Below are 17,232 nucleotides of genomic sequence, written 5' to 3' on the forward strand. Positions count from 1 at the left end.
ACATAATTAAGCTTAAATTAATGTGAAAGAGTATTAAGACAAGAAATGCCAATATGTGATATAGCTAAACGTTTACCACTAACACTAGTCACAGTTTCATTAGATGGATATGGTGTAGCCATTTGCAGATTGGAAAGGTCCGAGGCCATGTGGTTAGTTGCACCTAAGTCCAAGACTCAATACTCTTGCTAAGGAGCAGAAGGAGATAGACCTGATCTCACTTGCATAGCAATAGGTTGATTAGAGCTGGAATGAACCATCATAAAATGATGATATACTGGTGCCATTGCAGGAGGATGAAACTGTTGCGGTGCTGATGGATTAAACTAAGGCATATTAGAAGATTGATAACCCTGAGAAGACTGTCTTCCTTAAGAGTGAGTGAAACTCTGAGATGGGGACATTGGATAGGATTAAAATTGAGAATTATTCCTATCAAAGTAAGTAGCAGCAGTATGACCCACTCTATGACAAATCTGACATCCATTTTGAAAATAGTTGAGTGCATAGTGCCATTTTCAATCACAAATTTGACATATCTGTAAAGGATTGTAATTCTATGGTGAAGTTTGTTGTTGCCCTGATGAATGAAAGAATTGTTGAGTTTGTGATAGATGAGGTTGAAACCCTGAGCATGTTGAGATTGAGCACCATTGAATTGATAACCTTGTGAATTTTGAGAATATAAATTCTTGCCTTTCCCTTTAGTTCTATAATTGTTGCCTCGAAAATTGTTATATGAGCCAGAACCATTTTGAGAAACAAAAGCTAATGGAGATTGAGCCATATAAGGTAATGGTAACTATTGAAACCCTGGAGATGGCTGAAAAACTTAATTAGGCATCTGTGATATTGAAATAAGAGACATTGCAGATCCTGAAACATTTTTAGATCTTGAACCTGATGACAATGGTAAGTTCTTTGAGCCAAAAGAACCTCCTTGATCATAACCAGACCCATGAGTGTTCATAGCAGTCATCAATGAACTTTGTTGAGTTACTTCATCCAATAATGTAGCTTCTTTAGCTTTTAATTGAGACTGAAGTTCCTTAATAAATACAAGATTCTCTCTACCTCGAATGACGACCTTAGTTGTGTTATAATCAAAAGGAAGACCCCTCAATGCAACTATCACAATATCTTCATTTGGAATGAGTACATCAACAGTAGCTAATTGATCCCTAGAGTCTTTAATCGTCTATAAGTACGTGTCTATAGACTCGGACCCTTTCTTGATAATCTGTAAATCAATCTTTAGCTGAACTATACTAGTTCTAGTGATATTAGCAAATCTTTCCACACAAATTAGTCCACATCTCCTTAGATCTTTGACAGCTAATCGCACAAGAAAGTACAGAAGTAGACAATGTAGCAGATATTAAGGTCATCAAAGCCTTGTCATGAATTTTCCATATCTTGTAATAATCAGATACAGATTGAGTATTATCAATAGTTTCAGTTTCAGAATCTGAATCCTCATACTTAGCAGGGCAAGGAATTGTACCATCAACAAATCCAATTATATCATTTCCCTCTAAAAGTATATCTATAGGAAAATTCCAAGTAATATAATTGGAATTATCCAATTTAACAGTGATAGTATTACCAACACTTGGAATTAATGAGGATATTGGCGATTGTGTAAGTGCTAACTGATTAAAAGTCACCATGATTCACAGCAAGACAAACAGTGTAGAAACTTGCAAATGAAGAAATCGCAATTGAAACGACAAATCAACAATCAAGCAGTAATTTCAACAACCAACAACTAATGCCATAGTACGAGCTAGATATAGCAACAAATTAAGATTTTAACAAGAAACCCCCAAATGTTAGGGTTTCATGAATCAACTTGCATAATTTTCACAAATCTGAGAACAACAACTTCATAATGCATAAACAAACCAGAGAGTTAAGCAATCAAGCAACCGTACAACGGTGATCAGAAAATATCGACAAAAAGCTCTAGAAATTGCCAGAAAACCTCCAAGATTCAAAGAGGCACAGCTCAACAAAGACACTGTAAAATACCACTGAAACAATACAAGCAAAAAACGATGAAGACGACAACAAACCCGTAGTAGCAATGACGAAGACGAGCGGAAGCAGTATGATCGTCAACCGGAGGCGGTGGCCATTCCTAGCGATGATACCATGATAACTTCTATGTAATCTTGCAAAGAAAGCTAAACAATGATATTGTAGAGAGAGAAAGCCAGAAAAAGAGAGAGAGAGAGAGAGAGAGAAAGAAAATTTGTTTTAACTGCATTTCATTCAATATCATAATTACAACAGCAACCCTTGTATTTATACCTTACAACCTCAACTAACTACCTTAATACAAAATCATTGATTTGATGACACTGGTCATGATCTTAGACATATATCAACTCTATTAGTTTCGGCCCCTTGGGAGGTTTGCCATCCAATTCAACTGAATTTTCCACTTCCAAAGTTGATTTTCCAGAACTGTCGCTGGTCTTGGGTTCCAAGATCATCTAATATGACAGCAGATGTTTTAGCGTCGGTTGGTAATCCGAAGATGTGTGATGTTATTTGGGTCAATCGACCCCCATCTTCGCTGGTGCATGTTTTGAACAATGATGGTCTACCTTGTCCGCATTAAAATTGTATCGGCAGTGTATGGGGCGACGCTTTCACTTGGTTGAAGAATCCTTTTTTATGTATCCCCCTACACTACTTCTGACATTGTCTGTTTAGCTTGGTGCTTGCCTCACTGTAGGCTCTCTTGTAATATTTTGGCATCTTTGCCCTGGAATCGAATTCCCGGTTTACCAAAAAAAAAAAAAAAAAAAAAAGTAGGAGGCTTATGAATTGGTGGCTTGTGTGGTGGTTTATGGGGAGGTTTATGGTGATCATCACCATGATCAGCAAAAGAACTAGTGCTGAGAAGTATCACACCCAGGAACATTGCGAGAAGCCATTTGGGAGACATTGTTAGGGTCGCTAGAGAGATGTGCGAAGTAGTGGCATATTTTCAAATATGGATGAGTGTCCAAAAAAATTTAAAATTGGAACATGGGTGGCCAAATTAAAGAAATTGTAAACACAGCCACTCTACTTCGAATTTCTATCTAGTCCAAGTTACATTTGCACTATCAAGCTACAACTCATCACATCACATGAAAATTAAGTCGCATCTCTTATTCTCTATGTTCATTTTTCATTGATTGTTGCAGTTGAATTTCTATTTCTTTTTACTCTTAGTCCCCTATCCTTTTAGGTCGGGTTCCCACTGCCCCTAAGAGCTAGAAATTATGGCGGGGTTATGATTAATTTGTACACAAGAACCCATCAAAGTCACCAAATCCATGTGGGAACTCAAGAAACTGACAGTGGAAACTTATATTTTTCAACCAATATAAGACGATTTAATTAGACACGAAATAGCACTCTTTGGAAAGCAACGAATTTTGTGACCATTGCTCAATTCTATACATATTATTGTTGGAGCAAAAATTTAACTTAACATGAACCCTAAATCACATCTTATTCCATATTAGTAGAAGACTTACCTGTTGAAGACATTTTATTCCATATGAACCCTAAATCACATGTTATTCCATGTGAGTAAAAGAACTCTTCTACTCATTTAGAGACCTTTATATTCTAATGGTGATAGACCCCATATGTAGAACCCGTTCTCTATGAGCAGGGAATTCATTTATATGATGCAATGGTAGCCAACTTCCATCTATCGTGGAGGGTTGGTTGTTCACCCGTTGCACCAAATCCCAACCGTGTATGGAGCGGCTTTAGAAGCACGTTGGTTGTATTTCCTCAATTATAGGATGTTGGTTTTGCATGTATTCAAACTCTAATGATTTGCATTTACCAACATATTACTTCTCCTTTATCACAACTAGTTGAGTCCACATAAGATTCTTACAATTATATACTAAAAGTGAATGGAAATGCATATAATGTCAAATTTGGTCCCTAAAGCATTGCATTGATCAATCATATAGATGATATATGGTCAAAGTTAAATAATATAAAAAGAACTATGTTCTAAGTTCAAACTTTCGCTTTCTTCTTAGTATAATTAAGAGTAGTAATATTGTTAATAATAACAAATATAGACAACGGAAAGTCTAGACATGAATTAATTTTAATTGCTGCCTCAAGATTTGGTAGGTGAATTCTGAACACAAATTTTTCATACGAGGCCAAAATGTTCTAAGATTGACAAAGGTTCAAAATCTTGTAAAAGATTAATGCTGAACAAACCTAAATCTCCATATTTGAATTGGCATTTCATTTGTTTTGTCTGTACCCACTCTGGAACTCACTAATCTTACTAACCAAAATGTACGTATATTATAATATTATTTATCGATTGTTTACAAGTAACTAAATTTGAGAACAAAATAATCTCTACTATTATTGTAATCAACCGTCAATCACCCATACCATTTGAAAATCTCTACCAATTATTTGACATTCACGTATGAAACGAAATCAGCAAGATCTTACCAATTATATGACATTCACGTATGAAACGAAATCAGCAAGATCTTGGCACCTGTATTTGCCGACAGATGCCTGAGACCATTATAAATGGCTGCCTAGGCCCTTCAGATCTTCCATAACCAAAAATCTAGAGATGATGATGAGTTACTCGAAGTCGCTTGTGCTATTGCTTGGAGTGGTGGTTCTCATCACTTCATCTCTAGCTCAATACAATGAGCAACCCAAGCCACCTACCTCTAGTCCTATTTACAAGCTCCCAGCTCCCATCAAGGAACCCCCACCCCCATTTTACAAAAAGCCATCACCACCACTAAAACCACCAACTCTTCCTCCTATTGTGACAAGACCACCATCCCCGTTTTACAAAAAGCCATCACCACCACTAAAACCACCAACTCTTCCTCCTATTGTGATAAGACCACCACCCCCATTTTACAAAAAGCCATCACCACCACAAAAACCACCAACTCTTCCTCCTATTGTGATAAGACCACCACCACCATCGCCTCACGCAGAACCACCAACTACTCCATCTCCTATTTTGAGATCACCATTACCAAGGCCCGTGAAAAAGCCACTTCCACCACCTCATGCCAAACCAACAACTCCACCTCCAGTTGTAGGGAAGCCACCCCCACCAAAGTATTCGGGACACCCTCCATCGAGGAGTCCTCAAGAGCCACACAAGCCAGCGGCTCCATATAAGAAGCCTCCTCCATACTACAAGCCACCCCACAAGCCCAGAACTCCACCCGTCCATCATTTCTAACGAGTTAGAATAAAATGAGCTCTAGTCGATCGCTCGCTAGAAATAAGAATACCTCGGGACACCCCCTCATGTTGCAGCTGCTTTTGGTGTGACTTATAATTACTAGCTTTTATTTGTCGAAATAATTACTAGCTATTTTTAAGGAATTTTCGTATCTTCGTAATTTATCTATCGCCAGCTAGGTTCTTCTCTCTTAGCTGGTTGATCATACTGTCTTTTGCCTATATATGCAAAAATCATTTTCAACTGGGTAATGTTATAATTTAGGTTTTTATGCACCATGCTTCTTTAATTTACTCCATTTATATGCACAATCTTATATATCTCAATCTTTAAACTAAATAAAACAAAGAAACATCAATAGATAGAAATAAATAGAGGCTGACTTGCAGAATTTATTTCCCTATTCAGAAGCATGAATACGCTTTTAAATTACAACATACAAAGAAAAATTTGTGGCAAACCAAACTAGCACCATCACAACATTGGCAATCAAATTAACGCCAACTTCATGAACATAATAATCAATGGTAGCACTAGGCTGAACTAAAAAAACTCCTTCTTCGCGTTGTCATGAATAGCTGGCGAATTCATTTCTTCAACTCCACAAAATTCATCAATCCCAAATTGTTCTGTTTGCTTACTAGAACACAATTCACAATCATCATCAAGGCAATGATCAAATATAAGTGGTAGATTTACTTTCAACGAATCTGACACACCAAAATAACCCCACAACTTGAACTCAAGATGTCAACTTCATCACTTGAGTAAACTGGGCTTAGCTCTCCAGATTTGTTGCTAACATTTTGTTGATCAAGTTGTATAGTTAGGAGTTCAACTTGTCGCTGTAGCTCTTGAATTTCATTGTCACTCTCATTTCTATGGTTAACCACACCTTCCTCTACCGCTCCTTGCTGCCATTTAGATAAATGATGCTGAAGCTACCCAAAGAGCGTAGCAAAACTCTGATACCAATTGATACAGGGATGAATACAGAGAGAGGTTTATTGAAATCTCAAGCAACTACACGCAAGAAACATATAGAGAACTAGTTTCTGTTTACATAAAATCATTCAAAATGCATAATCTGCCTCAACCTCTAGAATTCTTGCCTTTTAAAAGGCCTAGCCAATTGCCTAATTTAAAACTACCACAACTTCCTAGTCCACTACAACATAATAAATAATAATCACTAAGTTCCAACCCAACCACATAACTAAAAAACGCAATATTCTAAATATTTGATTACTAGGGATATTAACAAGATGTGAAACTTAAAGGACCATCCTGAATATCAAGACCCCTAATTAATCAACCAACTTAATACACTGCATCAGACTTAGCCATAGAAGATCCATTAACCAAACCCCCCCACCTGGTGGGCGCGTGAGGCTTTGGTCCCTGATTAAAGGTGTTTATTGTTTTGTAAGTACAAATTTGCCAAGATTGAGACGTCAAATTTTTAACTTATTATTATAATCCCTTTAGCCTGAGGATTCCTATAATCTTAGGCTTCCTAGTTTAGGGTGTATCTCTTGTAATTATTCCTTCCCCTTTATGTTAGGATTGTATATGATTTATATATACCTCTAAACGAGAAGAATAGAATATACTTGAAAATCATTCTTTCCTTTTGGCACCAGAGCCAAGTCGAGAAAACGAAGAACAAAACTGAGCCCTAATTGGGTTAGTTTGATGTGCTCAACGCCCAGCATTGCTACTGTGTGGTTTTTTCCAGTTCTAAACAGCGAGTGACCTCAAGCCTCAAGTCGTTGCTACCTATATTCGATCAATCAGACTTTGTGGTGATTGTTCATCACATTGCTGAGTTGGTTCTATAACTGCCGACGTGGCTGTTCCTGCTGTGGTGTAATCAGACAATTCAAATTTCAATGTTAGTATGTTATTGGATGAGAGGAATTATGATTTGTGGGCTTCTCTTATTCAAATTCTTATTGCTGGAAGGAAGAAGATGGGGTACCTTCGTGGGTCTATCAAGGCGCCAGCCGAGGATGACCTAAAATATGACGATTGGTTCTTGGATGATCAAAGAATTAAGAGTTGGTTGATGTCATCTATGAAGCCGGAGATGATGAAAAGGTACATTCAGTTGGGTACTTCTAAAGAAATTCGGGACTCCCTTAAAATAGCTTACTTTGACGAGAATGATAAGGCTAGGATTTATTCCTTGAATTAGAAAGCATCATGTCTTCGCTAGAACGAACAATTATTAGCTACCTATTTTGGGGAACTAACTAAGATTTTTCAAGAGTTAGACCACTTTAGCAAGGCAACCATGGAGTGTGAAAACAATATCAAAAATCAATGGAGTGGCAAAGAGTTTATTTATTCCTTGGTGGTATGGATGATGTGTTTAATCAAGTATGTGGAGAAGCATTGCGAAAAGATCCACCGCTTGAACTTCAGGCCTCTTATGTGTATGTTCGTTATGAAGCAGATCGCAAGGAAGCCATGAAGATAGAAGGTGATAGAATAGAACCTGCAACTATATATGGCAGCCAAGGCACGTGGCCCGTCATATATGTTTGACCGAGGTGGGTTCGAGAATTAGTAAGGGTAGATAGAGGCCAACTAGACAAGCTGGGATTGTTCTCTGGGTAAATGCCCACACAGTGGTATATCAGGACACTTCATGAGCCATTGTTTTAAGTTGTTTGGATATCCCGAGAATTGAGATAAGACCCATGATCTTCGCTTCAATAAACCTCGAGCCTCTATTGTAGAAACTAAGAATGATTCTGATGATATAGCAAACAAAACATCTGCTCTGATTGCTGCTGTAGGTAATGATGTTAAGCCACTCAATATCTCTACTCCTATTATGAATGACCCATGGATAATTGATTCAGGGGCTACTGAAGATATGACTTGTGATTCTAGACAGGTTTCATTACTAAAAAAACTCCACACAAACCGTGGTCAACATTGCTAATGGTAGTGCCGCCCCAATTATTGGGGAAGGCACCGATTTCTTTCTGATACCATGAAACTTGATACTACCCTTGTGGTTCAATCCTTAAATTATAATTCATTACTCGTTGCCCAAATAACCCTTGCCTTACGTTGCTTAATTGTTTTTTGGCCTTTTTTTTTTGTGTGTTTACACATCCAAATGCGGAAGACGATTGGTTATGGTATTAAACAAGGGAAGCTGTATTTCCTAGAGTTGAATTCAAATAATTCTGGCTTGCTAACTCAAGCTCTTTCAATTGATGGTTCTTAAGGAAAGACTAATAAAGTGTTGGATGTCTGGATGTGCCACCGTCATCATGGACATGCTTCATTTGGTTATTTGCATAAATTATTTCCTAGTTTGTTTGTTAAAAATGATGTGTCTTAATTTAAGTGTGATGTGTGTGAAATGGCTAAGAGCCATCAAACTTCTTTTCCTCCAAGTTTAAACAAAAGTTTCGTTCCTTTTATGATACTCTGATGTTTGGGGTCCCTCGAAAATAGCTTCTCTTGATGGAGCTCATTGACTTGTCACTTTTATTGACGATTGTACGAGAATGACTTGGGTTATTTTGTTAAAATAGAAAAGCAAAGTTAGTTCGGCCTTTCAAAAGTTACACAAAATGGTTGATGTGCAGTATAATATGAATATCCAGGTTCCTCGAAGTGACAATGGAGGAGTGTATGTTCATACAGAACTTCGTTCTTTTCTTAATATGCACAGTATTGTTCATCAGACCACATGCCTGTATACTCCCTAGTAGAATGAGTTGGCCGAACGAAAGAATAGACCCTTGTTAGAGGTGGTGCGTGCTTCCCTTCTTGAGCACGCCTTCCACTGCATTATTGGCGTAAAGCACTCACGTCCATTGTGTATCTCATTAATCGTCACCCTTCTCCCACTCTCGGCTTTTAGACACTGTTTCAGGCCCTTATGTCTCTGACTAGTTGTCCACTAATTTCTAATATTTCCCCTCCTACATCCTACCTAACGACAAGGTAAACTTGAGCCTCGAGCCCTTCGTTATGTGTTTATGGGGTATGCTACTACTTAAAAGGGTTATCATTGTTATCATCCTCCGACTAAGAAAATGTTTATTACTCCAGTTGTAAGTTTCCATGAAAAAGAAATATATTTTGGTTCATCTGAGTCCTCACTTCAGGGGAAGTTCTGAGGCGATGAAGTTCAGACGTTTAATTATGGTAATGAACAACAGCCTACTGACTAGTGGCTGACTGGACAACAGCCTGCTGACCATGATAGGCCCACGGGACTGCAGGAAACCTGGCCCATGGGACAACAAACTGAAGAGGCCATGATAGGAGAGCCCACGATAGGAAAGCCCACGATCTTGTTGTTGGAGATAGAAAAGTAGCAAATATCTCGTGATAGTGACACCCCACTGTAACTGCAACCCACAATTTTAGGAGAAACCGAGCATATGGACTTGTCTTTCAGTGATACCTATAACCAATCTCCTTCTATGCTGGATGGACCACCACTTCGTCGTCTTTCAGAGCGTATTAACCAAGGTATTCCTAAACCCATTTAAGAGGCGGATCGTAAGTGTAAAAATAAATATTCAGTGAGTGAACCAAATTCGAACTCTAGAATGAGGTACCCATCAAACAGTTATTTGTCTACTTGTCACATGTATGAATCAAATAAGTCATTTGTGTATCAATTATCTACTGTATATATATTCCTAACAATGTGCAGGAAGCCTTAGCTGATCATCGATGGAAATAAGCGACGAGCAAGGAATTGAGATCGTTGAAGAAGAATGCTACCTGGGAAATATTGGATTTGCCAACGGGCAAGAAACCTGTAAGATGCAAATGGGTATGTACAGTGAAATACAAAGTAGATGGAACAGTGGATCCCTTTAAAGCAAATGGATATACCTAGAAATATGGCATAGAATACACAGATACCTTCACATCGGTGGCCAAGATCAATACGGTTTGTGTTCTACTATCCTTGGTGGCTAACTTAGATTGGCCACTGCAACAATTCGACGTCAAAAATGTGTTTCTACATGGAGAATTAACTGAAGAAATTTATATGGATCTTCCACCAAGATGTAATGGTACAGGCATACAGAAGGGAAATGTGTGTAGGCTTAAGAAGTCATTGTACAGGTTGAAGCAGTCTCCAAGTGCCTAGTTTTGTAGGTTTACTAAGTCAATGAAGGCATTCAGATATAGACAAAGTAATTGGGATCATACTTTGTTCTTGAAACGTAAGAATAGGAAGATTATAGCACTCATCGTATATGTGGACGACATGGTGGTTATAGGTAATTGACTAGTTGAGTGAACGGCTTTGCAAAAGTATTTATCCACAGAGTTCGAGATGAAAGATCTTGGTTCTCTGAAATATTTCCTTGGGATTGAGGTATCAAGATGCAAGTCCGAGATATTTTTGTCCCAACGAAAATATATTATTAATCTATTGAAAGAAACCAGTATGTCAGCATGCAAACTCGTGACTACTCTGTTGGTTGAAGGAATAAAGTTGGGTATAGATAAGAATCAAGTACTGGTAGATAAAGGGTGGTATCAAAGGTTAGTTGGGAGGTTAATGTATTTGGCCCATGTGAGACCGGATCTTGCTCATACTGAGTGTGGTCAGTTAGTATATGCAATATCTTGGAGAACAACACATGAGTGAGGTTATGAGAATATTGTGTTATTTGAAGGGAAGTCCAGGAAAAGGGATTTTGTTCAGGAAAAATGAGCATTTCAAAATAGAATGATATACAGATGCTGACTGGGAGGTTCGACAAATGATAAACGTTCGACATTTGGATTTCACTTTTGTTGGAGGTAATCTAGTGACATAGAGAAGCAAGAAGCAAAATGTAGTAGCATGGTCGAGCGCAAAAGCCGAATATAGAGGTATGGCACCTGGTATTTGTGAACTTTTGTCGCTTAAGTTTTTGTTACAAGATTTGGAGGTCAAACATAGTCAGCCAATGAGGTTATTCTGTGACAACAAAGTTGCACTTGATGTTGCTCATAATCCAGTACAATATGATAGGACCAAACATGTGGAGGTTGATAGGTTCTTCATTAAAGATAAGTTGGAAGGAAAAGTAATCAAAGTTCCCCCGATCGGGACCAACGATCAAGTCACATGCCCACTAAGGCTGTTTCTAGTGACAAGTTCTCAAGGTTGTTAGACAAGTTGGGCATGTGTAACATATATGCACCAACTTGAGGGGAGTGTTGACTTTGTATTAGAATCCTTTTAATCTGAGGATTCCTATAATCCTGGGTTTCCTAGTTTAGGGTGTATCTTTTGTAATTATTCTTTTCCCTTTATGATAGGATTGTATATAATTTATATATACCTCTAAATGAGAAGAATAGAATATACTTGAAAAGCATTCTTTCTTTTATTTTTGCTACCACAAAATTAATTTTTTCATTTATCCTAACTCAATGAAGTGTGTATATTAAAAATTAATCCTAACTCAATGTGGGTGCATATGCATGGCCTTCGAATGTGAGATATCGATATCTTTTGCACCATCGGTGCAATAATTGTAGGAACCAGCAGTAAATTTCCGTGATGATAACTAAAAGAATTTATCCTCTTGACAAAGCCCAGTTAAATGAGAATTTTATCTGTTTTCTAAATATTCTCAATACCTCTGTTCGTGAAAGGCAGTCAAGTTTAGCTAACCATACGATACTAACACCTCACTTATCAATTTTAATCATAATTTTCCGTTGAATATAATGCTTAATTAGGTTTCTGACATGGAAAATTTCAGTGAGCACACCATTTGAATGACTTGGTTGAATTTTGACCGCCAAGACTTTGAGCTTCAACTTTATCGGGTGCAATTGAGAAATTCACGTGACAAATTTTATGGTTATGAATGTTCCACAAATTCATGCAGTTACCATATTTTTGATGCAGAGAACGTAAATACAAAATATTATTATATTTCACATATATATACATTGTTCTAAAAATTTCCACCTGAGCCCCGCTTAGGCGTTAGGCGGCTGGTCACAATATCCCGATTAATGCCTAAACATTTGAAAATTAAGAAATGGTGTCCAAACTTGTTGAGGCGCTTGCATAGACCTGCTGAGGGGCCCGTCTAGACCATCTAGGTTGCAACTCAATTAGATAGACAATATATAATTTTAATTTTGCATTTTATTTTTTTGAATAAATTATAAGTGATTTGTTGCATACTTCAATAAACACACATTATATTCTTGGTCGCCATGTTTTCATTATGATCCAATACTTCATAATATATATGTCATTCTAATTTATCGTTTATGATGAAATTATATATATATATATATATATATATATATATATATATTAAGTATAAGCTAACACTTATTTACACGAAATATAATATATTTACTTAAATTCGTTTAGTCCACCTACGCGCTAGGCCTCTGCCCGCTGCCAAACTAGCGCCTAGCGTCTTTTAAAACATTCTTTATATATATATATATATAGCATATGATCATTTGTTTTAAATATTAGGTAATATATATAGCATTTGATCAAATTGGACCCGACGTGAATCTAATATATAAGCTTAGATTATCTGTATGTTATTATTATTATAACAGCATGAATTAGAAAGTCGTACGTAGCAGATATTGTCCAACCCAAATTTATAAAGACTGAATTACCCTTGAGAAGCTTCTGTTCTTTGAAATTCGACCAAAACACAGTGGTCTGCTGGGTCCGTGCTTATCTCACTCTTTTTCCCTTCTCCACACACACATGGTTGATATTGTTCTGCATACTACTCGAATTTATTGCATGATTAATTTATACATGTTCCCGTACTTACGAGTCCTTAATCCTTATTGACAAAATGCTATGAAATACCAAAAAAACTTTGATACAGATTTTGATTGATGACAAATTGAGCAAGTTGTAGCTCTTTAGCTGGTCATGGCTATATATTTATATGCATATGCCCTTGATATTTCAGCTGCCCGGTGCCTTCTCTTTTGGAAGATAGTAGTATTATTACTACGTGTCCACCAACCAACAATCAGCCCATTGATTTTAGTCTCCTTTTTAAGTCATGTATATAGTGCACTTTGAAAACGAAAATATTAGTTTCTAGCAGCTTGCTGAAGAAAGTAAAATTCTTGAACATGCCTGAAGCAATGCATTTGGGCACCAAGCCCAAGTACATGCTCTGAGTTTAGATTTCTTACATTATGTGTAAAAGTTCAACGCGGCGCAACATGCATATGCAAATTATATATGATTTTGTATTTCATATAAATATATTGTGTGTTAGAGTCCAACATAATTTACTAGATACATAAGAATCTCTTGAGCATGCAAAACTAGCCCTGCAAAAGTTGGTTGTGAAAGGAACGTGTAATAGGATTTTCTGTATGGTTACTGATCAAATATAATGTTTAGAATGTGATGACTGAAAAGTATACTATTAGAGTGATTTAACTTCGATGGTTCAATCAATCCCATCCATTTATGTCACTCGAGTAGTAGTGCAGGCGTGCATGAGCCAATGTCATTTTATGGAGTCACCTAGCCCTACAAATGACCTAATCAAATTTCAAAACAAGAGTCGTCTCAAGGTTCAATTAATTGAGTCCACAAATTAAAAACTAGGACACATTAATACGTAACCCTTTATCTTTTTGCAAACTTTACAGCAAAAACAAAAGATTGGACATCATGGTTCATACAATTACAAAAGAGATTGATTAAGAAAAACGAACAAACAAAAAAACAGATAATTCAACAAAGATAAATTTGCCGTTTTGGTTAATTCACCAATTAGGAGTGGCATTCGTACTTGTACTCTCGGATGAATTTAACAGTTCTTCCAAGTAATCCGTTCCCAGATCTTCAAACACCACCACATTCTCTATCCTCACATCTCTGTCCACTTTACTTTTCGTGTTCCCAGTTTTCCTTCTCATGGAGTGCTTTCGCTTAAGAGCCACCACCGGCGAACAACCTTCCAAATCTGAGGTACCATAATTGATCTCCCTAAGCGATTTGCGGACTCTTTCAACTGGAAAATTGAGAACCGCCGCAGAGCCTCGCATGGAAAAGGCAGCTTGATCATAGGCAAGAGCTGCGGCTTCAGCACTGTCAAATGTGCCTAGCCACACCCTTATGCCATGTCTAGTGGAGTCTCTTATTTCTGCAGCAAACTTGCCCCACGGCCGCCTCCGAACCCCTCTGTAGGACTTTTCCTTTTTCAGGTTTTCTTCTTCAGATGCGGAGCTCACCTCCTCTTCTTTAATTGGGTTTGCAAAAACAGAGACGCTTGATGTGATTTCTTGGGTGCCCTCGGAAATCAGACCGTAGAGAAGCATTTCTTCCGAGTCATTTTCATTGAAAGGAAGGGAATTGTTGCCAAATTTAAGACCATCATCCCAAGAAAATGATGATCCAAACGAAGATTCAGGTGACAAATTGGAGTATGGAGAATCAAAAGTAGAGTAATTCATTTGAAGAATTGGGGTGTTTTTGTTTTCTGCTTGGAATACTCTCTATGTGTTTGTGTGTTTGTGGCAATGCATGTTGGTAAGCTAAAGATTTGCACCCTCGTCCATCATATATACCCAATTCCAATGGGTCCCGCATATGCGGACCAATAGAGGCCAACAGGATCCCAGGTTAAAATGGCCTAAAGGTAGGGGTAAAATTACAAGGGTGAAATGGTAAAAGCAGGCAGGTGGATCATATTAAAATATATGTGGTGGGCCATATTTTATTAGGTTTTTGTATTATTGTATTATTGTGGGGTGCCACACAAGTTGGATGAATTTGAGCACGTGGGTCAATTGAAGCATGGCGGCCAAGTCAGAGAGAAATTTGTAGTGACATCAGCTTCTGATATCATTGAAGGAAATTGTCCACGTGTCAGCATGTTGATTCTTCTGACAGATGAATGTAACAATTCACCTTGGTGGCCCAATGGCCGTTGGAGATGTCATACACTGGATGCATAATACGTCTTTCTTTTTAAATCGCTTCAAGGAACACCGTTGGATTGTCCGTGTAATTTCGCTTTCAAAGATGTTTACCAAGGTTTTTATATCCTACTTGCCCCTTAAAAAAAGGTTTTTATATCCTAGTCATCGGATTAGGGTTTAAAGAAATCAAAAGTTTTTCTGACATTTGTTTGGAGCCCAAAGTATCTGTGGGTCACTGCTTTTTGTGAACGTTCGAGGAAATGGCGCTTGGATAAAAGTCAAGAGTCTCGTGGCTTGGATTTACAGATAAACTTGACCGATACGTTTTCTGATTTATATAACTTTTATTTCACTCATAGTGAAGAAGATAAACCATGCACGCTTTGGAATTGTATTTTAACTTTTTCTTTTTCTTTTTCTTTTAATGTTAGGATATTAGGTTGATAAACGTAAAATAGGATGTAAAGGCTGTCAAACGACCGTGTTATATCTCCATTGGTTGGTCAATTACCTTAAGTTGGTGTGCAATTACAAAGAACTCATTTCATTGGTCACTACGTTTTGAGTAGACTAGTATATTTGGATCGGTAGATTAAAATCTTCAAAACATTATGGCCACAAAAAATTATTTAAATCTAAAATCATATGACCATCAGATTAAATTTAGTGTTTTCCTTTTGTAGAACCGTATTCGTTCTTTTTTTTTTTAACTACGAGTGAATGTAATTGATAGGTGTGTATTTGTCTAAATTTTTACAGAGGTGATCTATGAATGTATGAATGATATGCTAAAATATAAACAGTTTGGATTGTTGAAATACATTACAAAGTGGGTCATAAACAATATGTGTTAATATGTGTGTCAAAAATATATATAAGGATGGATCCGTGACACCAGTTCTTAATTTTAAACAACTTTTGACACATGTTTTTATGGAGCTCACTTCGTATGTATTTCAATGATCTGAATTATCTATCTTTTAAGTCTTTCCTCAAATATCGTGTTTACCAAAAACACTAAATTTGAAATCATATGACCGTTTGATTAATGGTATAATGTTTCTTTGTACAACCCTAAACCCTTAATGGTTTTGGATTTGTCAAATTTTTTGTTAGGATGATCTATGACTGATATTCTAAAAGATAGATCGTACTGATGGTTAAAATACATTGTGGAGTGGGCCCCACAAAATCATGTGTCAAAAGTTGTGTGAAAAAATTGGGGCCCACTCCACCTCGAACTACAATGATCCAAACCGTCTACTTTTCTAGTTGCATTTCCTAGATCATCTCTAATTGAGTTCAAAGAAATTGACGAACATTTGGTTCTAAGAAACATTGAAATTTCATCATAACAATCAAATGGGTAAATGGTTCCGGACTGAATTGATTTTTTTTTTTTTACAATGATGACTATTAATGAAGACTCAAAAAATGAAGATCCCTTCAGATAACACCTATAGATATATTGATGTCTTGAAAACTTAAAATTGGACTAGACTATTTTCTTTTATATATACACATATATCCTTGAACATGACCGCGCCCCCTCCAGATGTTAAAGACTTCTTTTTTTAATTATTATTAAGGGGATGAGAGGATCCAAAACTATTACAATAATTTAGAAGATGAAGGAGTTTCAAACCTGTAATGCATGGGTGGAAACTCCCTATCCACTAGAATATTGGATCACATGCAAAAAAATTAGTGAACTCTAAATTTTAGAGGCCTACAAAGGTTATGAATGTGAAAAAGTAGGTGCACCCAGCTCCTTGTTGAAAATATATAGTCGTATATATCACACGTTGCTAAATGTTCAGCTTCGGATATTAAGTAAAATTTCACCTTTAGTTCGCAATTCGTTTTAATTATGTTTCTAAATTCACCTTTGTTTGTTCGGACTCCATTAAACGTATGCGAAAGACTCACGCACACAGCTTATATTTTATTTGAGTTTGATGCAAGAAGTAAAACTCAAAATCATAACCTTTTGGAAGCACGAAAAACATTTAATAACAAAATAGCCAAAAAACTTT

The 17,232-nt window shown here is 36.9% G+C and overlaps 2 protein-coding genes across 2 annotated transcripts; one reads left to right on the plus strand and one right to left on the minus strand.

The window, feature by feature from the left end:
• The first annotated feature begins 4,627 nt into the window (after window positions 1-4,627).
• LOC137736117 (extensin-1-like) lies at window positions 4,628-5,263 on the plus strand. The gene has a single exon (XM_068475447.1). The coding sequence runs from the start codon at window positions 4,628-4,630 to the stop codon at window positions 5,261-5,263; it is 636 nt and encodes a 211-aa protein (XP_068331548.1).
• Window positions 5,264-13,874: 8,611 nt separating this feature from the next.
• Window positions 13,875-14,817, minus strand: LOC137738001 (ethylene-responsive transcription factor 1B-like). The gene has a single exon (XM_068477597.1). It carries the CDS (start codon window positions 14,726-14,728, stop codon window positions 14,039-14,041), a length of 690 nt encoding a protein of 229 aa, XP_068333698.1. The 5' UTR covers window positions 14,729-14,817; the 3' UTR covers window positions 13,875-14,038.
• Window positions 14,818-17,232: the final 2,415 nt, after the last annotated feature.

The sequence above is a fragment of the Pyrus communis genome, chromosome 6, assembly GCF_963583255.1.
Source record: "Pyrus communis chromosome 6, drPyrComm1.1, whole genome shotgun sequence".
NCBI classification, from domain to species: Eukaryota; Viridiplantae; Streptophyta; class Magnoliopsida; order Rosales; family Rosaceae; genus Pyrus; species Pyrus communis.

Excerpts from the sequence above, each read along its gene's own strand:
- LOC137736117 (XM_068475447.1), top strand. The coding sequence starts at position 4,628 with ATGATGATGAGTTACTCGAAGTCGCTTGTGCTATTGCTTGGAGTGGTG.
- LOC137738001 (XM_068477597.1), bottom strand. The coding sequence starts at position 14,728 with ATGAATTACTCTACTTTTGATTCTCCATACTCCAATTTGTCACCTGAA.